Raw genomic sequence first — 27,583 nt, forward strand, 5'->3', positions numbered from 1 at the left:
TTACATACAGCATTTCATCATATGATTGTACCTACATTTGATCCAGTTTCTGTTTATGACCGTTTAATCTTTAGACACTTTAAAATATTGTCCCATTTTTTGAACAGGTGCGACTTACCATTGAGAAAATACCTCAATCTTTCTAGAGTTACAACTTCGGATATCATAGATTTCCACATCTGAGTAGAAGGGGCATCCCATTTGACCATTATAGCCTTTCGAGCCAACATTAGGAGAATCTGAACAATCTCTTTCTGAGCTCTCAGAGGGTCAGGTATAAGCCCCAGTAGGCACATGAGCGGGCTGAGTGGAGCTGTCTGTCCTATCACCAAACTGATTTCACTGCATACTGCCTGCCAGAATACCTCAATGTTCTTGCACTCCCAAAGACAGTGATATCTAGTGCCCTTAGCTGAATTACATTTAGGACAATTCGGAGAAACACCTGGAGTATACTTACTGTATATATAAGGTGATATGTAAACATTATGTAGAATATTGAACTGCATTTCTTTGTATCTATTACAGATTGATATTCTAGAAGGCAGTCTTACTATTTCCTCCCACGACTCGAGTCGATTGACATTTTAAGCAGCATATTCCAAGTTGTTCGTAAATGTTTCAGTTTGTCTAACGTAGTCTGTAACTCAGTATAGAATCTAGATACAAAACGTCCACGTTTCCGGCATTCAAGTAGAGTTTTTTCAAGCAAGTAACAGTTCGTTGGTAGCTCCAGGGATCCAATCTTTGATTTTACGTAATGCCTGATCTAAAGATTTTTATAGAAGTCTTTGGCAGGTATTGAGATCTTATATCTTCAAATGTCTTAAATTTACCGTTGTCCCACAGATCATACATTCTCTTGATACTGGTTTCTTCCATGACTTGAGATTGAGACCAGCACCCTCTGCTGTTAAATCTGGTATATCTACCAAAATTGCAAGAAAGTTAAGAGTCTTAGACTTCACAAATAATTTCTTCAAAATACTCCATGTCTTAATAACCTGCAAATGCTTTTTAAAGACTGTTGCAGTGTGTACCAATCAGATGCACAATTTGGGGAAAATAATTGAAAAAAAAATTGTGATGTGCAATGAAAAAGCTCCAGGTTTGCTGTGCTTGTTTGTAGTGCTGCACAATTTAACAATTTATCCAAAAGTGTTGAGATTATGTTGATGTAGATAGATAGATAGATAGATAGATAGATAGATAGATAGATAGATAGATAGATAGATAGATAGATAGATAGATAGATAGATAGATAGATAGATAGATAGATAGATAGATAGATAGAATTGTATTATTATTATTATTATTATTATTATTATTATTATGAAATACAATATTAAGTAAAACAATATTACTAATAATAACATTTTATTTCATAATTTAATAACACTGTCAAATGCAATCTTTAGCAAATCTCAAAGTTAATATCAGTTTTCATATTGTGAATTATAATGATGTGTAATGCCTATATTCACTAGCATTTAAAACAAGCCGTATAAGTATTTTATTTTTTGATTTATTAATTACGAATTATTTAGACAAAATAGTCATTTTAATATTGACCATAATTATCGGCCTAAAGGCATTCAAAATTTAAATCAGGCATTAAATTCAATCAGAATTTTTATATTTAAAAGGAACACTCAAAATTTATATTTTTGAAAATAGGCTAATTTTCCAACTCCCCTAGAGTTAAACAGTTGTGTTTGACTGTTTTCAAATCCATTCAGCCGATCTCCGGGTCTGGAGGTAGCACTTTTACCATAGCTTAGCATAGATCATTGATTCTGATTAGACCGTTATAGCATCACACTCAAAAATGACAAAAGACTTTTGATATTTTTCCTATTTAATACTTGATATACACTTTTGTAGTTACATCATGTACTAAGACCGACAAACGTTGTGATTTTCTAGGCCAATATGGCTAGGAACTATACTCTCATTCCTGCATAATAATCAAGAAACTGCTGCCATACCATGGGTGCAGCAGCGCAATGATATTACGCAACACCTTAAAATAGGCTAACTTCTGTCAACCTAACCAATGTGACAACCTGATTGCACAGGGAGCGTGCTGGGGACTATTTTCAGATGCTGCGTAATATCATAGCGCTGCACCTGTGCTACGGCAGCAATTCCCTGATTATTACACAGGAATGAGAGTATATTTCCTATAGCCATATCAGCCTAGAAAAATTACAACTTTTCATTTTCCTTCGGTCTTAGTACACAATGTAACTACAGAAGTGTCAAGTATTAAATAGGAAAAATATCGAAAGTCTTTGGTCATTTTTGAGTGAGAAGCTAACGGTCTAATCTGAATCAATGATCTATGCCAGACCTCGAGATCGGCTGAATGGATTTGAAACTGGTAAAACACAAATTTTTAACTCTAGGGGAGTTGGAAAATAAGCCTATTTTCAAAAAAAAGTGGAGTGTTCCTTTAATTAATGCATCCCTGGAACCAACTGAAGCTAACGGTGTTAAATGTAATCATTAACAAATCTCAATCCGTTTTCTATACTCTACATTATAATGTTGTGATGGCTAAATTCAATTGTATTTAAAACGATTGATTTCATTTTCTAGTTTTGTGTTTTTATATTATTATAAATTCGGAAACACTTTAGTTGAGAGTCAGATTCTCACTATTAATTAGTTACTTATTTGCATGCATATTACTAGGATATTGGCTGCTTATTAGGACTTATAAAGCACATATTAAAGGGGTTCTTCAGTGCTGGGAAGATGAATCTGTATTTAAACTGTCAATTAAATACTGAACGTGTGTGTTCAATTTAAACGATCGAGTTGCTGCGAGTCTCACAGCAGACTCAGATTAGGAGTCAGATTACATTTAACGTCATAAATGATTTGATGAGCTCTCGTGATGAGAGCTGAGGTAATCGCGACCACATTCGCGGCATACATTCACAACGCGTTTTCAGTTCATGCCTTTGGAAGCTTAACTTTCATAGAAATTAATTTGAGAAGTTAAAACACTTAACGTTACATTGCTTAGCATCCGTTTAAATTAATGGCTGTAGCTGAGCTGTAAGTCTGATCTCCATTCCCCGTGCACGAGTTGAAAACATGCGGAAATGGCTCCCTCTGCTGGCTGTAGTCTTTAGGCTCTGGGCAAACATTCCTCTCGTGACGCAAATATCGTCAATTTGCGTCACGAGAGGAATTTTTCTAGAAATAAAATGCATAAATCTCTCGTCTCAGGGGGATATAAGAGGGGGGAGCACGATCATTTGAATATACTCCAGGGTTTCTACTGATACAAAGCCATATGCTAATCGCTGAAGTAACCCTTTAATGCCTTATTCTGCATGACCATATTCTACATCCCCTAATACATAAACATAAAAACTACCTAAGAGTTTATTGGGGCAAAAAAAGTTAGTTAATATTGAGAATTGGACCCTAAACTAAAGTGTAATAGTCATAGTATACAGTAGAATTTTAATATACAGCTACTTATTGGCCATAAAAACTGCTTATTGGTATTGACTAACATTTAAGTATCAGTGCATTGTACAGAATAAAGCTTTCATTAGTCATTAGTGTAGTGATTTTCATAGAAAAGCGTGGAAATTATTTTGGAGTAGCCTTTTTCTTAAGGTTTTCCTTGTTTTTACTTTTTATAGGTAAGGCAGTGATAACATGAATCTGCTGGTAGCTGACTGGTCATGCATACTGTGCTGCTTATATGTAAGCTGCAGTGTGCTCTTGATTTAAGGGTGTTATAGGGTGTAAAGTGTAGGGTAGATGAGGAGGAGAACTGGACACTGCCATATTAGGAACTGCTGATGTCTGCATTGCAGTAGTCCCTTTCTCTCCCTCACTCTCTGTCTCTGCAGTAACAGTTAGTATCCTTTCAGTATTCAATTTAGGTGCTTTTACCTCTCCGAGAGCACAGCGCTCAGTCTAGACCATCTGTTTTAACAAAGATACAATACACACATTAAGACACTGACACACATCCACAGCCTTGCAGAGTCACCCTACGTGCAGTAAGCTTCTAAATGAAATCTCCACAATCCACATGCTATCAGATTTGTTTATGTATCAGCCACATAATTTGTGTTCATGATTGGCAGAGTTGTTCGGATAAGACTTGCATATGTGAGAAGTGAAAGTCTTATCCGACCTTCGTTTTGTCTTTGTTTGCAAATCTCTCCCACTGAGATACACTCACCACGTCCACAAGCACAGGTCATTCTCCTGTCTCTTTATGAGTTCACTCTAATAAGTTCACATGGGTGGGTTTTTCTGTTGGCATGGCGATTAGCTCTGCGGCAGTGTGTCGAGGTGTGTGACTCAGTTGGAGAAGAGAGGCCTAAACTGCTGTGAAACTGCATTGATGATATTCCCTTTCATCAGCATATTTGGGGGAGGGGGGGCACTTCCTTATGACTACACATATGCTCTCACTCGTCCATGAAGCAGGTTAAACACAGAAGGTTTAAACTGTATGTATACAGTGGAGACTTAAGGTCTTAAACGACTGATGAAAACGGTTCTGTTTTGCATTTTGCATTACCATCCAATCATTTCCCCATGCACAAAATCAAGTTCCGTCTTAAAAAAAATTTTGCTCAGAAAATAACCTGTTGCAGCTTCTGTTTCATGTGGACTTTAATGTGCAGTCACATCAAGTTGTTCATCTGAACCCATCTGAGATTAGTTCTTCTGTTGAAACTAAAGAAGACATTTTGAAGAATTTTGGTCCCCATTGACTTCTATAGTATTTTTTTAATGCTATGAAAGTCAGTGGGGACCACCAACTCATACAGGCTGAAGACCTGCAGGCCTTTCAAAGTATACTCCTTTGGCCGTGAGCAGGGTAAAACAATTGGCGTGTGCATACTATAAAGTGTTTTTTGATTTTTTTAAGCGCTCAAATCACTCTATTTTTAAAGTGCTCTTTAAAAGCGCCCTTGGGCACCGCACTGTCTAAAAAATATGTAGACAATTATTCACATTTAAAAACATATTTCTTTGCATTATGCAGCCAATTATCAATTTCATAAAAAACATGTTTGTTCAAATATGAAAAATAAATGTTAACACTTGTGGCAAGCAGCGGGGCGAGGGACCGCGAGAGCGGGCCGGTGACGAGTGGTAATGATAAAAGCTGCGCAACACATCGGTCTCGTCTCGCGGCCAAGTGACGGGAGCATAAAAGGAGGAGCGAAGGCAGCGGAAGACGAGAGAGGACCAGGCCTGGATTTTATGTTGAGTTTTTTTTTTTTTTTTTTCAAACATTCAACAAACTTTTTCATTATGAAAAAAATAAACAAAATGAAAGTAAAACCGCGGGAAGCCCCTCACGGACGACTGGCCGCACATACACACACATAATCAAACGCGGGCAAGGACGACTGCCCGGACACAAAAAACAAAACGTAAACATAACATCAAATCCAGGCCTGGTCCTTTCTCGTCTTCCGCTGCCTTCGCTCCTCCTTTTATGCTCCCGTCACTTGGCCGCGAGACGAGACCGGTGTGAGGCGCAGCTGCTACTCATTACCACTCGTCACCGGCCCGCTCTCGCGGTCCCTCGCCCCGCTGCTTGTCACAACACTTTACCATAATGTCTCTTTTGTAGCATTTATTAATCTTTGTTAATGTTAGTTCATAAAAATACAACTGTTCAATGTTTGTCCACAGTGCATTAACCAATGTTAACTAATACATAAATTCATAAATGCTGTACATATATTTTATATTAATAGTTAATGTTAACTAAAGTAGTTAACTAATCAACCCTTATTGTAAAGTGTTACCATATATTGCTCAGAATTAAGACACTCAGTCTTGGACCCTTTCTGGTTGTCAAACAATGGGAATATGTGTATTGGTAATATAATGATGTTCTTAAAAACGATCAGTTTCTTTTTGGGGCCACTTATAATTTCTAACAGTTAACATTAATCTAATTTGACATTAATCCTCTTCCTCAATTTACTCTAATGCACTTACAATTTGTTTGCAAACTGTACCACTCAGTCTTTGAATGGGTTAATTATTGAATCTCCTGTAATTTGCTGAATGTATATTTACGTGTGTGAGCGTGTTAATAGTTGTGGTGTTTGTTATTGTAGGTGAGGCGTAAAAGCGTGTTTGCATAGCGAAGCATGAACCCTACTGAAAATGGATTAATATACATCAACAACACATTATGACCATCAGTGAGAGATACCTGAGCTCTCAGAAGCAGTTCCAGACCTGCCGCTCACAGCCTTTGATGATGTCAAAGCACTTCCTGTTACACACTGACTACCAGGCCAGTTGCAGGGCCTGTTTCGTGAGCACTTCTTTGGATCTCTATTTTACATATAGACAGTTAATTAGCCAGTGAATGTGCCATACGTTAAAGGGTTTCTTCAGCGATTAGCATATGGCTTTGTATCAGTAGAAACCCTGGAGTATATTCAAATGATTGTGCTACCCCCCCCCCATATCCCCCTGAGACAAGAGATTTATGCATTTTATTTCTGGAAAAATTCCTACTGTGACGCAAATTGACGATATTTGCATCATCTTTGGAATGTTTGGCCAGAGGCTAAAGACTACAGCCAGCCGAGGGAGCTATTTCCATGTTTTCAACTCGTGCATGGGGGATGGAGATCACACTCACAGCACAGCTCACAGCTGCAGGCATTAATTTAAACGGATGCTAAGCAATGTAAATGTTTAAAGGGATAATTCACTTTGAAATTACATTTTGATATGTTTTAGCTTACCTCATGGGCATCCGAGATGTAGGAGTATTTGTTTCCCAAATAGTTTCAATTTTGATCATTTTTGGTCAAACCACAGGAAACACGCACGCACCGACTTGGATCAGTCGGACGTAGTGGTGTACAAGAGGTAAAAACGATATAAATACTTTTCGTTTTCTCACACAAACCGCTCATTTCGTGTCTTAGGCCATCAGTGTGTACTTACGATGGGGGATTGTTTAATTTGGACTTCTCTGTGTATGCTCTTTGAGGTGGTGACCATAGATCTGCATTATGTGAGGCACAGACAAGAATGGTTTGACCTAAAATGATAAAAAATGAAACTACTGGGGAAACAAATACTCCTACATCTCGGATGCCCATGAGGTAAGCTAAAACATATCAACGTTTAATTTCAAAGTGAACTATCCCTTTAACTTCTCAAATTAATTTCTATGAAAGTTAAGCTTCCAAAGGCATGTACTGAAAACGTGCCAGACTGAACACGCGTTGTGAATGTATGCCGCGAATGTGGTCGCCATTTCCTCAGCTCTCATCACGAGAGCTCATCAGCTCATTTATGACTTTAAAAGTAATCTGACTCCTAATCTGAGTTAGTGCTGTGAGACTCAAGTGGCAACTCGATCGTTATATTGAACAGACAATTTCGGCACTAATAAATAAACAGCATTAATATTTCTAGTGTATAATGTGCCACTTTTTTCTGTAAAACTGGACATTATTGTTTTTTTTAAAGAACAGCTGTATATAATAGAAATGTGAAAACCTTATTAATAAAACACTGATGTGTGTAAATAATGTGCAAATATTTGAATTCAGTGTTTCATTTCATACCTTGCCATATTTAGTGCTTTATAGAAATAAATATCAAACCTCTGTGGTTTGATATACAGTCTGTTGTGTACAGACAAACTTATCAGATTCAATCTGGCTGGGCAATCCTTACAATCCTCTGCTTTTTCTAAACAGCACCGTTTGAGATTAACTACAGACTTTGTGTTTGTTTTTAAAATTAAAATGAAAAAATTTGTTGAAACATACGTTTAATCCCTAAAATGGATTTCCATCCTTTTGCTTGATATCTGTTGTCAGCCTGACAAGCCAGACCCACATCAAGATGTTTGGTCTGGAAACTCCCCATTGACAGGGCTCAATCCGAGGTGGGGGATAAACGGTTGTCTTTCAAACTCCCTCTGCACGCGATAGGATAGCGCTACACCAACCAGAGCAACGAAGGTGAAACAGAGCTCGCTGATAGAATAAACATTTGCTGTATCCGGTCGGCTAAACTCCGAACACATCTTCCCTTTTTAAGAATGACTTCAGTGCTGTTCTTTGTTCTTTTCTCAGAGAAAAGCTTAACTCCAAGTCTTCCAGAGTCACAGTCAAAGCTGATTCGAAAGACCGCTGTTCGCCAGTTTCTGTGTTTACTAGAAGCACGCAAACGCAACTCGGCCGTCGTCATTATGGCCCCTCCCGCCGACTCTATACACGATGTGATTGGCCCGTCCAGATTCTGAGGAATACAGCTCAGACGTGTATTGAGAGTTCCTAGACGACACTTGCGGGCAAATTAAATTTGCTGCCGCTAGGGTGCGTCTAGATTTCTAGGCTAATCTGTTGTCATATTATGATCAAAAAGTCTGTAATGTAAGGATGCATTCCAGTTGCCCTATAGTACACAATCAGAGTTATATTAATACATATCCTGATGTTTCCAAGCTTTATAATGGCAGTGAATGGGGCCAACAAGTTTAAAGGGATAGTTCACCCAAAAATGAAAATGTGATTTTTATCTGCTTACTACCCCCAAGGCATCCAAGATGTAGGTGTGTTTGTTTCTTCAGTAGAGCACAAATTAAGATATTTTAAGTCCAACCATTGCTCTTATAATGCATGTCAATGGGGTCTAATTAGATTAATTCCTATTAATTCTACTAAATAAAGAAACACACCTACATCTTGGATGCCTTGAGGGTGAGCAGATAAACATCTGGGTGAACTATCCCTTTAAAGCTCAAAAAAGTGCATCCATCCATCATAAATATACTCCACACGGCTCCGGGGGGTTAATTAAGGCCTTCTAAAGCGAATAGATGGGTTTTTGTAAGAACAATATCAATATTTTAAACTTTATAAAGTAAAACAGCTAGCTTCCAACAGAGCAACTTCCTTATTCAAATTAAAAAAGTGGAGTATGTTTTTGATGGATGCACTTTTTTGAGCTTCAAACTCGTTAGCCCGTTCACTGCCATTATAAAGCTTGGAAACATCAGGGCCCTCATTTATCAACAGTGCGTAGAAAAGGTTCTATATTTCGTCGTATGACTGAAATTTAGAATGTGTCTAAGTACAAGAAAATCCATATTTATCAAACGTGCGTACACAGTTCTTACGCACATAAGAACAATCGTTGTTGATAAATCCCACATGTGCGTAAGTGCCATGCTCGTTCACAGTCATTAGCATTCAGAAACATTATATATAAATTTAGTGTCAAATAAATTTAGCACGATCATTCGAATATACTCCCAGGTTTCTACTAAGTACAAGTTGGTAAATCCCACACTTTGCGTGAAACTGTTCTTACGCACTCACTACGCACAGAACTGTGTGTACGCACCCTTGATAAATGAGGGCCCAGGATATTTATTAATATAACTCTGATTGTGTTCATCAGAAAAAGAAAGTCATATACACCTAGGAGGGTGAATAAATCAGGCTTATTTTCTTTTTAAAGTAAACTAATCCTTTAACACAGGCTCACAAGATTATATATGACAAACCAGCATTTGGATGTACGCAAAGTTTACCCAATTTCCAACTGTGGCAAACTGAGAGCAAATTATTATTTTTATAGCTTTTTTTTGTTGCATTGCCTGTCATGGCTGTGCAAGTTGTGTGTGGCAGCACTCTGCCACTTCCAGTGTGTGGCAGATAGTGGAATAGTTTATTGGGGTGGGGGTGGGGGGTAACCCTCAATATTCAAATGTATAAAAGGAGATCAAATTAAAAATATGTAGAGTTAATTTATTTTGTAACAATAATTTTGTTCCTAATCAAATATGAGTTTGTCATAATAAATCAGACAAAAAATAATCCCCCTCCATTGAACCGATTGGTAACGCCCAACTAATGAGTCACACTTTCACCAAACCGTGAGTTTGAATGGGACATGGGTAACAAAAATGAAGAGAAGCTGCACAGCGGACTTTATTTAACTGCTGGTCAGAGAGGGATGAAAAAAAAACATGTACTAAGAATGAGGTATGAGAATATTGTGTAATAACTAGCTAAGTAACGTTACAGGGATTCCAGATGACTGGACTACCACAGCCAAAGTGATCAGGGAGACAGGTAGAAAGGTGCTAGGTGTGTCATCTGGTAGGAGGAAAGAAGATAAGGAGACCTGGTGGTGGAATGAGAAGAGAGTATCCAGAGGAAGAGGTTAGCTAGGAAGAAGTGGGACAGTGAGGAGGGAGGAAAGTAGACAGGAATATAGCGTGATATAGTGTGAGGTTAAGATAGAGGTGGCAAAGGCCAAACAGAAAGCGTATGAGGACATGTATGCAAGGTTAGATAGTAAGGAAGTTGAGAGGGATGTGTATCGGTTGGCGGGGCAGAGGGATAGAGATGGAAAGGATGTGCAGCAGGTTAGAGTGATTAAAAGAGATGGAAATGTTTTGACAGTTGACAGGAGGGTGAGGGAAAGATGGAAGGAGTACTTTGAGGAACTGATGAATGAGGAAAATGACAGGGAGAGAAGAGTTATAGAGGCAAATATTGTTGACCAGGAAGTAGAAAGTATTAGCAAGGGTGAAGTTAGGAGAGCTTTGAAGAGGATGAAGAGAGGAAAGGCAGTTGGCCCTGATGACATACCAGTGGAGGTATGGAAGTGTCTAGGAGAAATGGCAGTAGAGTTTTTAAATAGGTTGTTCAAGAAGGTTTTAGAGAGTGAGAGGATGCCTGAGGAATGGAGGAGAAGTGTTTTGGTGCCGATTTTTAGAATGGTTGAATGGGTGGAGAAAAGTGTCAGGTATGTTGTGTGATAAAAGAGTACCAGCAAGAATGAAAGGAGAGGTGTTGTATGTTGTAACCAGTGATGTTGTATGGTTTGGAGACAGTTGCACTGAGGAAGAGACAGGAGGAATAGCTAGAGGTAGCAGAGCTGAAGATCTTGAGGTTCTCTTTGGGAGTGACGAGGATGGATAGGATCAGGAATGAGTACATCTGAGGGACAGCACATGTGAGATGTTTTGGAGACAAAATTAAAGAGGCCAGGTTGAGATGGTTTGGACATGTTCAGAGGGACAGTGAATATATATGTAAAAGGTTAGAACTGCCAGGCAGGAGGTCAAGAGAAAGACCAAAGTGGAGGTTTATGGATGTAGTGAAGGAGGACATGAAGGTAGTCGGTCTGAGAGAAGAGGTCTGAGAGAAGAGGATACAGAAGATAGGACTAGATGGAGGCAGATGATTCGCTGTGGCGACCCCTGAAGGGAACAGCCGAAAGAAGAAGAAGAAGAAGCTAAGTAACGTTACACACCACATATATTTTAGCTAGCTAATCCATTGCAATGTATTTAGCTATCAGTATAACAAAGCAGACATCTGTTTCACTAGTTCATTTTTTAATAGTGTCTGTAATTATCAATGACAAAAGTATTCACATCGGTGTTTGTTTTCTTCATGAAATTAATCTGAATTTCGAAAAAAAACTGGATGAAAGAAACTTATTAAAACTGACTCACTGCCACCTACTGGTGGTTTCAATACTTAATTTGTCTTTTTTATAATCTCTACTATGTTAGAATTTTATGAATGATTATACACAAAAATCATAACTTTATGAGGTGTAATCATAATCACCGTTCTGTGCCCTTTGAGTAAGTGGTATATCTAAATTTTATGTACTATCTTTTTAAAAACATGCATTAAGATGGCTAAATGTTGTCTCTTTCATATTTGTATTATGTTGAATTTGTAATCAGTTAAAGCATATAGATAGATAGATAGATAGATAGATAGATAGATAGATAGATAGATAGATAGATAGATAGATAGATAGATAGATAGATAGATAGATAGATAGATAGATAGATAGATAGATAGATAGATAGATAGATTTTAATGTAATGTTTAAATGGTGTTTTTATGCCAGTCACATCCTACAGATAAATACTCTTGTACCAACTTTGGATAAATAAATAAACACAAAATATAAACAGCATCATGTCAAAGCACAATCACATGGGATGTAACTTCCCCAGTGTACAAATACACAAGTAATGGTTTAGCACTGCTGCACTTTCCAAAGATAGATCTGCTATAGTAATTAAGTGTTTTATATTGGTAAATGGGGTTAAGGAGAGTACAATGTGGAGTTTTGGTCAGGCATTACTCCAGGGCACCACTTCCACAGTTTTTGTTCCATGTCTGCTTTTCCATTCATAATCATCAAAGTTACTACTGTTATGTAGTTCAACAAACATTATATCATTTTCTATTTTCTGAGAAAATTGGTGCATAGCTGAACATAGACCTTTCGCTACTTTCTTCATACTTGGTTAAAATTGCTTCAGTGTCACCCTCTAGAGGACTGAAACTGTCACTGACTAGAAAAGGCTTGTGTGTTGCTTCTTTTATTGTTTCTAATTAGGTTCCTTTACAATGAGAATCAATTTTTTAAAGATTGCATTCAGTGAATGTGTAAACAATCGAATTGTAAATGTAAGCCAAGTAGATATGTTTAATTTGTTTTGCTAATTTAGATAATTTGAAATATTGTGAAACAGTTGTGCAGTATATAGCTGTAAATGTTGTATGTTCCTGTCAGTTATGTGTCAAGGCCTGCCGTTAAAAAAATGCATTTGTGTTTTTAAAGGAAAATGTGTAATTATTTAAAAGTTTTTTTTATTTTTATTTATTTATTTCAGAGTTCTCACCTTGCGATGATCGACACTTTAATGATGGCGTACACAGTTGAAATGGTCAGCCTGGAGAGAGTTCTGACCTGCATACAGAAATTCACTCCTTTCTTTCCTGAAGAGGACATCCCTTATGAGGCTGAAGAGGCAATAACCATATGGATCAATAAGGTAAGAATCCTGCCGCATTCATTATCCACTTGTTACGTCACCGCTTACAGGTCCAAACGCAAAAAAAATCTGATGCCAAAAGCAAACAACAAATGGTTCTGTTATACCCAAATGTGTTCTCTAATACTGCTGAAAAAAGTGTATTGTAATAATGTGTACACTAGCTAATTAAATTTGAACCGATCTTTACAAAATATTTAAAAAGTGACAAAAGGCTTTTGTCAGCTTATGCTAATATTGTCTAAATTTAAATTATTGATGTAATAACTTCGTAATAAGGTTTAATTTGATTAGTTAATGCATTAGGTGTTAGGAACAACAAATGAATGAAACTTTATGAAAAATAACTGGCTGTTATTGCAAAAACTAATAATGTATTACAATTCATTTTATATTTTTACATTATCACACATTGTTTTAAAGTACTTTTTACCTGCTTCTTATGTGTATTTCTGTATTTTTTAATGTGACTGTTGTCAAGCATTGTAAGGTGTTCTGTCCTGTACATACATTTTACCTAATACAAAATATGTAAATTATAACTGTTATTTATAAAAAATAATCAAATAATAAAAGTGCAAACAAAGTCTTTATTGTGCATATTAACTTGAAATAAAATACCATATAATTTGCTTTTATCTTAATACAATGTCACTGTTATATTGTTTCCATTTATTTAAAGTTTTATCCAATTCTACATGGTACTTTAATATCAAACAAATATCAGCAACTTTACTACAACGAATCCTGAAAACTGAAAAACATAAGGGTGACAAATATTATTTGTATACAAACATATGGTTGATTACATCTAATATCATCACATTTAAGACTTATATATGAAGAATACATGTGTAAAGTGTTACATAACTGATATCATTTGAGAATTGGCTTCTTGATTGAAAATTGGATTATAAAACCATTCCAATAATACCCATAATAACAAGTAAGTCTTGCAAAGAATCATATTAACCACCATGCACAATTCTTATTTTCTTCTCCAGACTCTGGTTAGGAAGATCCTCTCTGCCACTATATTTAGATTAAGGATAGAACTGGAAAGTTCATTTAGTTCATTTATCCATTCTCATGTCTGCATACTGAATATCATAGGCAAGTGGACCATCAATAGCGAATCCAATGTAGAAAGTCACCTTCTCAGTACTATGACCACTTCTTAGTCCTCCAAGGTAGGTGCGTCGCACAGGGATCTTTAGCTTTCCATATTCTGCGTAAAGCTCACCAAGCTCTAGTGTGCCATTTACTCTGAAGAGCTTGTCTTTGATTGCCTGTTCTTTGAAAATGTCTGCATTTTGCCATAGGACATTACGATCTCTTACTTTACTGAAGTCACTGTCAAGGTTTGCTTTGGAAACCAGTCTTTCCAATCCATCAGACTTCCCCAGATAGAAGTGGGCAATTGGATTTCTGACTTTAAAAATGTGTAAGAGTTGCTTTCTGGAGGATTTTTTTAGCATTTCCACATATGTTGTTATTCGTGGATCAGTGTTACTTTTTCCAGGCCACAGCAACAGTACAGCAAGGTAGTAAGGCTCTGGGTGTTGATGCTGTGTTCCAGCTTCTTGCAAGAGTTCTTTCAAAAGATCTCCAAGTTCTCTTTGAGTTTTTGCTAATGGTGAATTTGGTTTATTCAGCTTAAGAATAATGTGGGCAAGCAGATGGTTTGTTTTGTCCTTGAGAGATTTGGTGACACAGTTCTTGTATATGAATGAATGTTTTTCAACAATTTGCTCAGTCATGTTTTTTCTGAACTCCAGAAACTGAAGAATTCTTGGGAAATTGTTTGCTCTGTTTTCCTCTAGGAACATGCGATATTCCTCAATTTCCATGTTCATGTTGAGCTTTGGTTTACGCGTTTTCTCATTTAGTCTCTCCTCTGATGAAGAGCAAAACAAGGAGATGTATTTTTTAAAGTGATCAGAAATCTTTTCCCTGTTCTTAAACTGCTTTTCTTTGTCAACAATGCCTTTTTCTCTTGTGTAAGTGAAGAAAACTTCAAGGAAGTCAAAAGCCTTGTCTACTTGTGTCTTCAAAGAAACAAGGAATGGTTCATACTCCTTAAGAATATCAACCCGTTTGTTGTTAGCTTCATCCTTGAATGTGGGAATGTTTGTTATGGATATTTTTCCTTTGAAAAACTGCTGAATGTAAAAATCTTTCATGGATTCCCCCTCCTTGAACAATGGCAGTCCCCTCACAATGTCAAAGACTGTCATAGCAATGTCAATCTCACTCATGTATCCAGAAATGTTGTAGGTGTTTGGTTTCCTGTGGAGTGTCTCTTCCTGATCAGGAGTATCACCTTCCTTTGCCAAGATTTGTGCCCTCTGGAAAGCTTTTATCGCTGCATCAGCTAGATACAGATATTCTTTCAAGTCTTCAGGTGTGGATTTTTTGTTCTCTTGCTTATTGCAATCAATTTTATGTTTTAGCTCACTTCTAGAGACCTGTCCAACTGTGTCTAGAGTGTATGAATTTGGTTTAATGTTTTTAGCTGTGTTTGCCCATTCCTTTGCTAAACCAAAGTTCTTTTCATTCAGATAAAAATGTCTTGCAAAAGCTTGAGGAATTACAAAGTCCTTATCAAATCTTCTTGATGCCTCTGTGAAAATGTCCTGGATTTTTTTCAGTCCGTCATTCTGTTTATTGATGTCCTCTATCAAAAGTGAAAAGAGTGTGTCTTTCTCATCACCTTCTGTCTTGCGTTGTCTTGTGATTAGCATGCTTTTTACTGATTGCAAGAGGTTATCTTTTCCTATTCCACTTTTAAAAAACATGTCAGAATGTAGCAAGTTTTGGACTATGTCGGATCTTGGGATTTTGTGTGTCTCTTCTAACTCCTTGACACACTCTGTTGCAATACGTTGATGAACAAAACGGATTGCTTTGTACACTCCACATTCCTCAGCTTCAAACTCAATTAGCAAGCAGGACTGAGGTTCCATTTCATCCAAAACTGTTAGCTTTCCCCATAAATTTCTTTTAATGCCAAGAAAATCCTCACACAGTGACACAGAAATTGCTGATTCAGCAACATAGGAATTCAGTAATGCCAGAATGGCGAGAAGTTGTGCTTGCTTTCTTTCAATATCAAGATCTTTCAGAATATTACGAGTAACATTTGTAACATACTCTTGACTGAAGTTTGTTTTCATGATCATGAAACTATAGAAATTTTCTGGTTTTTCATGCGTCTTTTGCAGTTCCGTTAGTTTCATCTCAAAGGCATCCATTTCTTCTTTAGAAAGTGTTGCTGTGATGTACTGACTCTCAATGACACTGTTTGAGTATCTCGCTCTTGGGGTTTTTGAACGTAAACAATTTAGAATGACGACAAGTGCATTTGGAGAAATTTCCTCAAGAGTTTTTCGTGTACAGTGCTGAAGTTCCTCTGTATTTTCTGTCTCTTCTGAGTCATCAACTAATAAAAGTACTGGTGTTGTCTGTGAAGTCTCATTTTTTCCACACATTACCAAGTTGGCAACTTCTTGTGCTACATTAATTTTTGAAGCAGTATTGTCTTTCAGAACTGCACAACGGAAATCTTTCCTTAGATTCCACATTACATGCTTGGCTAAAGTGGTGCCCCCACATCCAGGGTGATGAAAAAGATTCAGCATGACGCATGTGCTTGTTGGATTTTTGGTTTTCGATTCAATTATGCGCTTAAGTTGATCATATTTGTCCCGTTTTATGAATGGTTCTGCTATATTTTTTTCTGAGAAATAGAAATTCCACCATTTCACTTCGTCACCTCTGTAGAATTCAGCTTCTCTTTTCATTCGGAATTCTTGAAATTCTGGACTATTCTCATCAAACACATTCTCACACTCATTTTCACAAAGGATCTCAAGAGAAGGCATTAGGTCCTCATTGTTCTGATGAAGAATCACTGAACTTCCCTCAGCAGATGGAAGAAGTCTCTGAGCATTTAGCTTGTTCTGTCCAAGTTTCAGTATTGTCCCATTGATTTCACTGAGCTCCAGGTCATATACACTTCGGTGACTGATGTCATATTCACATCTGGCATGAATGAAATCTCTCCATTTTTGAAAGGAAGTATCCGAAGTACAAATACATAAAATGTTTTCTGTACCCCCAAGGTTTTTATAAAATGACATGAATGTGTCAAACATGGGATCATTCATGGCTTCAACAGTGGAGAGGAGGAGGAATATGACCAAGAATCGTCCTCTTTGAAGAGTTTCACGGTTGCAGAGGAATGAAATCATGTGTTGTACCTCTCCTGCTTTTTGTGTTAACCAATCGCTTGGTCGGAGTGGTTGGTCAAGTTCTGTGTTGAGGTCTTCTCTGCCATTACAAAATACCCAACTTTTTTGTTTGTACAAGTTGAGATTTTTCACAACTATTTCTGGATCTGCATTGAACTGACTTGGCATGTGAAGGTTTGCAAATCGAACTTTTCTATAGTTGTGGCAGGACCCATTTACTTCAGTTTTAGAATCATAGTCCAATACACAGAATAATCGTAATAATGTCATGAACTGAAGATGTTGGAGTTGTTCAGGGTGGCTTTTGTTTGTTACAATGATGAAGTAATCATAATAATCCAGTTTGCCACTTCCACATGTCAGTAGATTTTTCAGCTTTTCCCCCTGGTTTGATGTTCTTTTGCTTTCAGGCCTCTTTTCTGCTTCCTTCCTCCTGGTGTCCAGAACTTTTACTTTTGTACCTATTTGGGCCATTTCTGATTGCAAGTCTCTTGTGTTACCAATTTTACAGATATCCCTGGTTGCAGCTCCCTCTCTGATAAAGAGTGATTGTACATTTCTCATTTTCCCTCCTTTGTCCTCAACCTGAGACTTGGTATAAAACAGCTTACCCTGAACTATGCTGTGGGATGGAACAACATCCACCTCTATGACATATTTGCCAGACAAGGTACCGTTAGGGCAGAGCACTTCTACAAAGCGTGGTTGTCTGATGCATGCCTTTGCCTCATCTGTGTACTCTTCAAAGTATGATTTAATGTCCTGATTAAAGTGATCAATGATGGTGTCCTTCTTGTCAACACTGACCCCAATGATCTCAGCATGAGCATATTGAGAATCTTTGGAGTCTGCTACACCGAAGTGGATGGTTCCATTTGTGCGGCTGTTCATACAGCCAGCAGCAAACCTGAACACCTCTTTGCTGAACTTCTTCTTTATCTCATTCATATCATCTGTTCTGGCCATAAACTTGTACTCATGAACTGGATCAGTCAGATTACCTGGTCCCGTCTCTGGTGGTAAAGTGAAGTTTTGAATGTATCGATGAGAAGCAGAATTCTGATCAAAGGGATAGAGAGTACATGAGTGCTGTAAGGATCCAGATTTCCCCGTATACTTTTCTTTTTCAGTTACTTTATCAGCATTCATGTCAGATGTTGTAGGGTCAACTATCTCTGTTTGTTTGGTGTCTTTGGAAGATGTACAACTAGAAGTTCCTGAAAGCTGAATATCTTGGTTTTGTGAAGAGGGTGCCTTTAAAGGTTCTTCTGTTGGAGTGCTTTTTGGAAAGGTGTTATCCATTGAAATATTTGCCAAGTTTTCCATGGAAATATCATTTCTAAGTTCTGTTTTTCTAGTTTTATGTGATTTTTTCCTTGATTTTTTTGAATTTGTAGATGTTTGATCTCCTGAAATGGCATCTTTGTTTTCAAATTGATAGAGAGTACATGAGTGCTGTACTGATCCAGATTTCCCTGTATGCTTTTCTTTTTCAGTTACTTTATCAGCATTCATGTCAGATGTTGTAGGGTCAACTATCTCTGTTTGTTTGGTGTCTTTGGAAGATGTACAACTAGAAGTTCCTGAAAGCTGAATATCTTGGTTTTGTGAAGAGGGTGCCTTTAAAGGTTCTTCTGTTGGAGTGCTTTTTGGAAAGGTGTTATCCATTGAAATATTTGCCAAGTTTTCCATGGAAATATCATTTCTCAGTTCTGTTTTTCTAGTTTTATGTGATTTTTTCCTTGATTTTTTTGAATTTGTAGATGTTTGATCTCCTGAAATGGCATCTTTGTTTTCAAATTGATAGAGAGTACATGAGTGCTGTACTGATCCAGATTTCCCTGTATGCTTTTCTTTTTCAGCTACTTTTTTAGCATTCATGTCAGATGTTTTAGGGTCAACTATCTCTGTTTGTTTGGTGTCTTTGGAAGATGTACAACTAGAATTTCCTGAAAGCTGAATATTTTTGTTTTGTGAAGAGGGTGCCTTTAAATTTTTTAAAGGTTCTTCTGTTGGAGTGTTTCTTGGAAAGGTGTTATCCATTGAAATATTTACCAAATGTTCCATGGAATTAGCATATCTAAGTTCTGTTGAATTTTTAGATGTTTGGTCTGTTGAAATTGTGTCTTTGTTTTCCACTGTTGTGTCTAGCTTGGCTTCTCTGTGTTGTATGTCGGAATATGATCCTCCCGTGTTTAACTCCTTTAAACGGGTGATAATCCTAACAGCTGGACCATGCTTAATACCAAGTTCCTGCAGATGTTTGGGCTGGTAACAAACTAGTTCTTTCCCTGAAACTTCTTCCTCATGGAGCTTGTCTGCATGTTTTTTATCCACTTGAATCACCTCTGTCAGCCAGTAATAAACTTGCTCTCTCGTCCACTCCTCTACTTGGAGAGGAAGTTGTGTATGTTGACTCATTGTAGCCATTCTAAAACAAACAAAAAACTAATTAAAAAAGAAAAGAAAATGTGCGATTTCTATGCAGTAAGCAACAGTCCAATAGAAAGAATTTTGTTTACAATACTTGATGAACTCTGTGTTTATATGATAAACATTTAATTTATGCTTTCATTCACATATAAATATTGATCATTGTTTATATGTGAATGAAAGCATAAATTAAATGGGTACTTTTACAATGGAGGAACAAAAATCTCTCAGGATTAAAAATATTTTAAATGTGTTTGGAAGATTAACTAAAGTCTTATGAGGTTGGAATTAGGGGTGTGCAACATATAAGTCTGGAAAAAAATTAGAGACCACTTAACATGGTTTTCTTAATGTTAAGTGGTCTCTTAATTTTCCCCAGAGCTGTATATAAGATATGATAATATTTTAAATGTTGGTTTAATAATGTGATATCTGACAATATCAGTGTCACAGGTGTTAGAAGGCAGACAGATGAAGAAATTAAGAATAAAGTTCCAAACAACTCAAGGTTTAATAACCATTCCAAAGAGGCAGACAGGCAGTAGCAAACACATGAACATAACGATGACTGGACCAAGAGTGACTCTGAAGGCACAATTTACAAAGCAAAAACAAATGAGATGATTACTCAAACACAGCTGAAACACAAAACTCAAAATGACGGGGACCCTAGTAACTAAAGAGTGGCTGGGAATCAAACAAATGAAGGCATGAACTAAATAAAAATTAAAAGTCCTTGTGGTGTGAGCATGTGACAATCAGGTATGTCCCTTACTTTTCAAAAACACACATAGTGCACGCATACACTACGGAATGTAGTATAGTAGATAAGACTGTCTGAAATCGCATACTATGTGAGTAGGTAGCCTACTACATTTGGATTTGAACTTTGTGGTGAGCAGGACGAGCGAGTGCCATCACACCGTCACACCGGTCTCAAATCTCTCACGGCTCTTGCTCGTCCTGCTCGTCACAAACTTACTTTGCGACCGTTAAAAAAGTATGTTACTGGGCTGCCAACTTTTCAAAGCAACACACACACACACACACACACACACACACACACACACACACACACACACACACACACACACACACACACACACACACACACACACACACACACACACACACACACACACACATATATACACACAAATATATCTCAAACTGGCTGTCAAAGTGCAAAATGGCAACAAATTTAATATCAGTGCAAGATCCTGCTTGCGTGAACAGTCCAAATTGCTTGAATATTTCTTTTCATTTTGAATTGTTTGGTTTAAAAGTGGATATTTAAAGCAGTCTATACACATATTTCTCATGTCTGTGAGGCAAGTAGCCTGCTGAGTTTTGCTTCATTTATGAGACACACTCCAGTTCATGTGATCAAGTGATCACTCAGGCACCTCCATGTCACGATTGTTGTCTGCTATAGCCTATTTGCTTCTTATTTATTAAATCCAGGCAACTTTATTCATAGGAATAAAAAATGACATTATCCATAGCAATGAGGTCAACCCTGCCTTACTGTTATATTAAGAGTTCCTTAGTAAAACTTGCTCTAAACCCCCGGGGAACACCAAGTCAATGTTAAGGAACTAGTGGCGACGATAGCCACCTCTTGTCTCCTCTTGTCGGCTGTGTCTCAGCCAAAAAGCTGTGCTTGAACACACCAAAAGGACTAAAGGCAACTGTCAGCTAGCATGTGTTTTCTGCACCTGTGTGCATGTAAGTACATATCTGTATATCAACAGGTATCAATAGTCTATTTTTATCTTTGAAAAGGGAAAATCGAAACTAGGACTGCAGATATACAAATCGTAAACAAAGCAGCGCTTGCTTACCACTTTGAATATCAAGCCACACTGATCACTTTCTTCATTCTAGTTAGCTCATTTTATTAAGAAAAATATTTGTGCATTTTTGAATGCTCAGATAAAATGACAATTATAAAAGCCTTCAGTCTGTACCGTCTTGACCTCTTTGCTCACTTTTATCACTTGCTTTTATTTGCTTTTCTATTTGTTCTGTTGTTTATCTTACCTCTTGTGGAGTATGAAAATACTCTAAGCTCTGCCCATCCCTGTTTTTTTCTCACATTGTGTTACCAAGCATGCAGCTGACAAGACAAGTAAAAACAAAGACATATTTGTGTTAAATCCACACAGTAATTTTCTCTTTCAGAGGCCCATTACTCTACACCACTGGATAATTCCTTAAATTAATTATATACCTTGCCCGGGTGTCTCGAAAGTTTTCTTAAAAGCCATTATTTAACCATTTAATCATTAAAAAAACATTATTTTTGATCATAGACATAATGTAAATAAAAATAAGAATGGACAGTTTATTTCATAAAATTGTGTAAATGAGTTTGTTTGCAGAATGCACAGAAAAATGTATGTGAAATGAATCTGTGTTTATTTGTTCTTGTGTGTCCCTATGTAGGCTACATGCTTATTGTACATGTGTTCATTTTCTAATGCAGGTCCATGATCACCTTAGAAACCTTTTGGCCCAAGAACAGAAAGTCCGAAATAAAGGAGAACCCTGCGCAGTTCAAAAGGTGAGGAGATATTCAGAATATTTAAATCTAAAACTATAATTTTTTCCATGATGTCAGTCATTTTATTACTTAAGATTCATCTTTGATAATACGAATCGACATATATAAAAGCAAAAACAAAAAAACATTCCTGTGAAAATAATTTCAGAAGAAGAAGAGGAGCGAATTAACAAAGCATAGACACATTGTAAATAAGAGATTCAATGTGCAGTTTAGTCAGCTTCATTGATTATAATGGAGCTTTGTGATCGATCGCAATAACCTGAGATGAGTGACAGCTTTTTAGTGATTATAAAGGAAACTGTCGTTGTGCACTTTCTAGGTTATAATCTACTCAGAATTGGAATAAAAGTCGACACATTACGGTAATTTATTTTATTAGCCTTTTGCTTTACTATGTTATCGAACAGCTAATAATGTGTTGTTAATCCAAGGCACTCGATGGGTGTATTGAGAAAGTTAAAAAGCCTTTATTTGTTCATGGCTTAAACAATTAAAAATTGGTGACAGGTACACCTACGCATTGCGGCTTTACATGCCTTCGTCAGGGTGTGTATGTAACATACATGTATACACACACACACACACACACACACACACACACACACATGTCGTGTTTTCATGTTTTATGGGGACTTTCCATAGGCGTAATGGATTTCATACTGTACAAACTGGACATCCTATCCCCCTACACTGCCCCTGCCCCTAAACCTACCCATCACAGGAAACATTCTGCATTTTTACTTTCTCAAAAAAACTCCTTCTGTGTGATTTATAAGATGTTTTCCTCATGGGTACCTAAAAATGTCCCCACAAGGACAAGGATTTCGGATATTGCCATCTTTGTGGGGACATTTTGTCCCCATAACGTAGGGATTACCAGCCCACACACACACACACACACACACACACACACACACACACACACACACACATACACACACACACACATATACACACACACAAATATATCTCAAACTGGCTGTCAAAGTGCAAAAAAAAGTGCAAAAAGGGAAAATCGAAACTAGGACTGCAGATATACAAATCGTAAACAAAGCAGCGCTTGCTTACCAGGGTGTCACACCCTGACGAAGGCATGTAAAGCCGCAATGCGTAGGTGTACCTGTCATCAATTTTTAATTGTTTAAGCCATGAACAAATAAAGGCTTTTTAACTTTCTCAATACACCCATCGAGTGCCTTGGACTACTTTTGCTTTTAGACTTAATTATCCCACACAACCAAAGAGCACCGAGACTTTACACCCTGTGCAGCACTTCTTGCATTCCCTCGCTTTAATGTGTTGTTAATGTTGCACAAACCATGTTCCTGTTCACCATCTCAGAGTCAGGCAACTGAATTTTAAAAATCAGCATCCTTAGAAATACTGATAGGAAAAGCCCTGTCTGCACATTAACTAAATTGTTTACAAGTTTGTGACAGTAGGAGAGAGGGGTGGGTTCAAACTGCAAGTCTTTGCAGTTTTAAGGAGAAAATACTCAGCATTGATGTTGACTGGTGAATGTGCACATGGTTTGGCATATTAAAAACACCACACGGACATAAAAAAACATTAAAACTTGATTTTCACCAGGGATCTGTAAATTTGGATTTGTTTAAATTGACTACAGTGAGAAATTAATGTCCTTAAATGTGTGCCGGATCACCCTCAGGGTTTGTTGTATTGCGACCACGTAACTCTATCTTGGTTACGAGCCACTTCCTCTAATCATATTACTCAACTTTTGTAAAATAGTCAGGTAGGTGTATAATATTCTCTTTTTTCGATCATATTATCTCCACTCTGTTCGTTATCGTACCCCCTAGGCCTATGGTTCAGATAACAACCAAGCCTACCTGGTTGAGGTGGGATAGCCTACTGTTCAGTGCACCACAGCTGGCTCTTCACCCTCAGAAGACAGCTATGCCTCCTAAGCACTCCCCACGGATGTTGCGAATGGTTGGCTACCTTGACCAAGTTTGCAAAGTCTGTCGAGATATTGCTATAAAAGTTAAAAGACATTCAGACATTCATCTCATGATACCCCAAATGGATTCTTACTCTACAGCAATGAACAGACTGAGACAATACTATCAGAGTTTGTGTGCATTCCTCATTTCCATTTTATTATTTCTTGCAGAGACAAAAGCCTAATACACCACTCTATGCACGCTAAGCTGGAAGTTCCATGGGCCACACAATTACAATTACATTTTAAGTCTTAAGTTACCCACTTCTTCACTTTGTATATGTTCTTCTAAGTGCGTTTACATGTAACCCCATAATGCCATTTTGGCAATATTGTGATTACACTTTACCTCATGTAAACGCAATACTTTGAAACTAATGTGATTAAGCTCATAATAGTAACCATTCGCATTAAACTGTGGCGTACACCAGTTTTAATCGCAATAAACTGGTATGTAAACACCTTATTCTTAATATTACCACTCTGATCAAAGTGTGCATGTGCTGCCTTCTGCACGGATGTTGTTCACACAATTTCTTGAATGAACTTTGTGACGTTATTCTGGTTTTCTCTTCTCCAAATCACTAAACTCAGTGAACTCCAAACTCGCTGCGCAGTCTCTGCGTCGTACCTTCATCCAGACTGCACGAAAAACATGCTGGCAGTGTACTGGGCAAACCCAGCACTACAATGTTCATAATCATCACGGTGCTGAAAAATGTCCAGTACGTCCATACAAATTTATTTTGAATTTTATGTGATTAGATTAAAACAATGGCCGGTAACATGCATACTGTATGCATATCTGAGTGTGGTATAACCATATTTATTAGCGAATAATCAGAATAATGCATGTAAAAGAGTGGAGTGAAGAGTTTTGCTCATGTCATGTAAACATCTTACTGCGATTTAAGACCTTATTCTATATTATAAGAAATAATTGCATTATTGGTGCACATGTAAACGCAGTGTCTTCTTTTGATCCTCTAATGTTGTGGTTTTGTAGCATTGTGTTTTAATCTCAAATGTCTGCAAATCCTGTGTCGACCTGAGACTTGTTTACAAACGATTCCGCTGTAATATGAAATGAGCACACGTACAATGTCTTCCCCATGTGAGCTGGAACTTTATTAAAATAAAGTTCCACCACACATTCCTAATATTAGGATCCGAAGGAAGTTTATGCCACAACTGTGTTCTTCCACAACCAGGAATAGCGCAATATCTTGCTTTCTTCTTCTGCATGTTTATTGCTGCTGGCTAGCACAATCTGAACAGCTCCATGAGTTGATGGGCAGGGCTACTGAATTAGACGTGCTTATTATTCTGTAGAGGCGGTGTTTCTCCACACGATGACTTTAAGGTGTGGCATGTTCTGAGATCGATTGTTTTCTGGGCCTGGTGTCTATAAGAGCTTTTCTTTGACTAACAAGGAAGTTTTCAGCTCTGAAACTTACAGGATATTTTTATATTACCATGACCTTTTATATATCAAAAGCTCAAGGGAAAGTTGATTTCTCAATTCATGACCCCTTTAAAAAACAAAAAATACTGCGCTATTGACTTTAGACCAGGTTTTTGTTGGTCAATGACGCAGTCGTTTTCAGTTGCCTCAAAATGTGAGTCTATTAGATTGTCCCAAACGTCTGCAGGGTGATTTATGATTTAGCTGTACAATAAGGATGTTTCTCACCTCAAAGAAAAGAAAGTGTAGTTTGTATTAGCAAAAACGTCTCGGTTACGTATGTAACCCTCGTTCCCTGAAGGAGGGAACGGAGACGTACGTCGGACTTAGACCGACGAATGGGGATCACTTCTGGGAGCTCCTATCAGCTTCGAGATTTAGAAAACAGGCCAATGAACATTGGCATGCGTGCTTTGCATAACGCACCCCGCCCGCTGTGCAGGTATAAAGCGGAAGCGATCACCACGCACCATTGTTTTGGACCGACGTACGTCTGACTTAGACCAACGAATGGGGATCCCTATGGAAAACGCCACAGTTACTACCACTTCCAGTGCCCTGTCGGAGTCCCTCGGACCCCGTCTCAGCGGGTGGGGAATTCCCTGCAGGGAGAGCCCTACTGCTATCCCACAAGACCCAACAGTGGACTTTTGGATAACGCTGGGAAAGCGTGCCCCTGGAGGCCGCTGCGGAAGCCACACTCCCCCGAAGGAGATAACGTGTGGAATTACACATATGGACTGACCGTGGGCAGTGCTACATACGGGAGTCCCAGGGGTGGCCCCAGCCTGAAAAAGGAACACGCCCACCGAACCAACTGTGTGTGTGTGTGTGTGTGTGTGTAAGTGCAGCTTGCTCAGTTTGCTGTGAAAGCAGCAGCTCTCTCAGCAGCAGCAGTCTTGTGCCGTCTGGCCAACACGAGCGATTTCCCCCGGCACACGCTTTCTCTCTCTCTCTCTCTTGCTAGATAGCAGGCAGTCAGATGCTTCATCAATGCCGTTCGGCTCCGAAGTGAATGACAATGGTGCGTGGTGATCGCTTCCGCTTTATACCCGCGCAGCGGGGCGGGGTGGGGTGCGATAAGCAAAGCACGCACGCCAATGTTCATTGGCCCGTTTTCTAAATCTCGAAGCTGATAGTGGCTCCCAGAAGTGATCCCCATTCGTCGGTCTAAGTCCGACGTACTTCGAACGTGACCGACTGAAAGGGAATATTACTGGTGCAGTACCTTTTCGAAAGTGACTAATATGTACCTTTAAGTTTTATTATGCACCCTTTAGGAGTATATAGTACTACCACGCCAGTAACAGCTTTTGTATCTTGAGTATCCTGGCTTGGAATTTCGTCCCGCCAAACCCAGAATACCACAACCAGCCCCAACACCCCCCAAGCAGATTTTATTTTAGTAAAGGAACACTCCACCCTTTTTAGAAATAGGGCTTATTCGACTTCTTTCCTACATTTAGATATGTGGGCAAATGCATTTTTGTCTCAGTGCATGTAGGTAAATCTGCTGTACATATACACCTCTTATCATTGATTAAATTGATTAACTGAACACGCTCCACTTGTGTTTAATTAGGTCTAATTATCTGACCGTGCTCCTCCCAAAATGTGTTAATAAATCATCAATAAAAGTTACGCTTTCATATTACAAATGTTAAATTATGTGAAAACAAAAACATTTCAAAGCTCTCATATACCAATGTTATGGTATGTTTCTCAGATTTATTTACTTTTGACAAGTATTTTTAAATAACTAATAAATAAGCTACATTTAAATAAAATTGATAGAAAGTAGTTTAAAAAAAACAACAGCTACTAAACAATTAGTACATCATTCTAAAGCTTGAGAATTTAATGAAAATGTCAGCAGTACTTACGCTGTAAATGTTCTTTGTGAGGTAACGCAAGACTGGGGGTTGCTTAGCAGTTTGTTCTTTCTAAAATAGGCATGCAAATACAGTGACAGTACTGCTGAGCAACACTTCCGTAAAAACATGTGCATGCGCAGTTTCTATAAACAGCATTC

At 37.9% G+C, this 27,583-nt stretch overlaps 2 protein-coding genes across 3 annotated transcripts in view; one reads left to right on the top strand and one right to left on the bottom strand.

The window, feature by feature from the left end:
* camsap2b (calmodulin regulated spectrin-associated protein family, member 2b) overlaps window positions 1-27,583 on the top strand; it is a 74,544-nt gene that overhangs the window by 25,288 nt on the left and 21,673 nt on the right. For both annotated transcript variants that reach the window (XM_067452647.1, XM_067452648.1), the window contains exons 3-4: window positions 12,704-12,865; window positions 22,040-22,117. In XM_067452647.1, coding sequence (XP_067308748.1) covers window positions 12,704-12,865; window positions 22,040-22,117 — 240 coding nt within the window. The remainder of the gene's footprint in view (window positions 1-12,703; window positions 12,866-22,039; window positions 22,118-27,583) is intronic.
* On the bottom strand, window positions 13,763-27,460 carry LOC137089149 (sterile alpha motif domain-containing protein 9). Its single transcript, XM_067452649.1, has 5 exons — window positions 27,435-27,460; window positions 23,974-24,105; window positions 21,595-21,670; window positions 19,197-19,549; window positions 13,763-18,482 (listed from the first exon to the last, which is right to left on the bottom strand). Exons 4-5 carry the CDS (start codon window positions 19,546-19,548, stop codon window positions 13,939-13,941), a joined length of 4,896 nt encoding a protein of 1,631 aa, XP_067308750.1. The 5' UTR covers window position 19,549; window positions 21,595-21,670; window positions 23,974-24,105; window positions 27,435-27,460; the 3' UTR covers window positions 13,763-13,938.

This window comes from Pseudorasbora parva, chromosome 9, assembly GCF_024679245.1.
Source record: "Pseudorasbora parva isolate DD20220531a chromosome 9, ASM2467924v1, whole genome shotgun sequence".
Classification (NCBI taxonomy): Eukaryota; Metazoa; Chordata; class Actinopteri; order Cypriniformes; family Gobionidae; genus Pseudorasbora; species Pseudorasbora parva.

What these genes read in the sequence shown, in the direction of transcription:
- LOC137089149 (XM_067452649.1), bottom strand. Translation starts at nt 19,548, where the DNA reads ATGGCTACAATGAGTCAACATACACAACTTCCTCTCCAAGTAGAGGAG. An exon ending in AAATTCAACAGAACTTAGAT is followed by an intron (nt 18,483 to 19,196) that starts ATGCTAATTCCA and finishes GGAAAAAATCAC; the next exon opens with ATAAAACTAGAAAAACAGAA.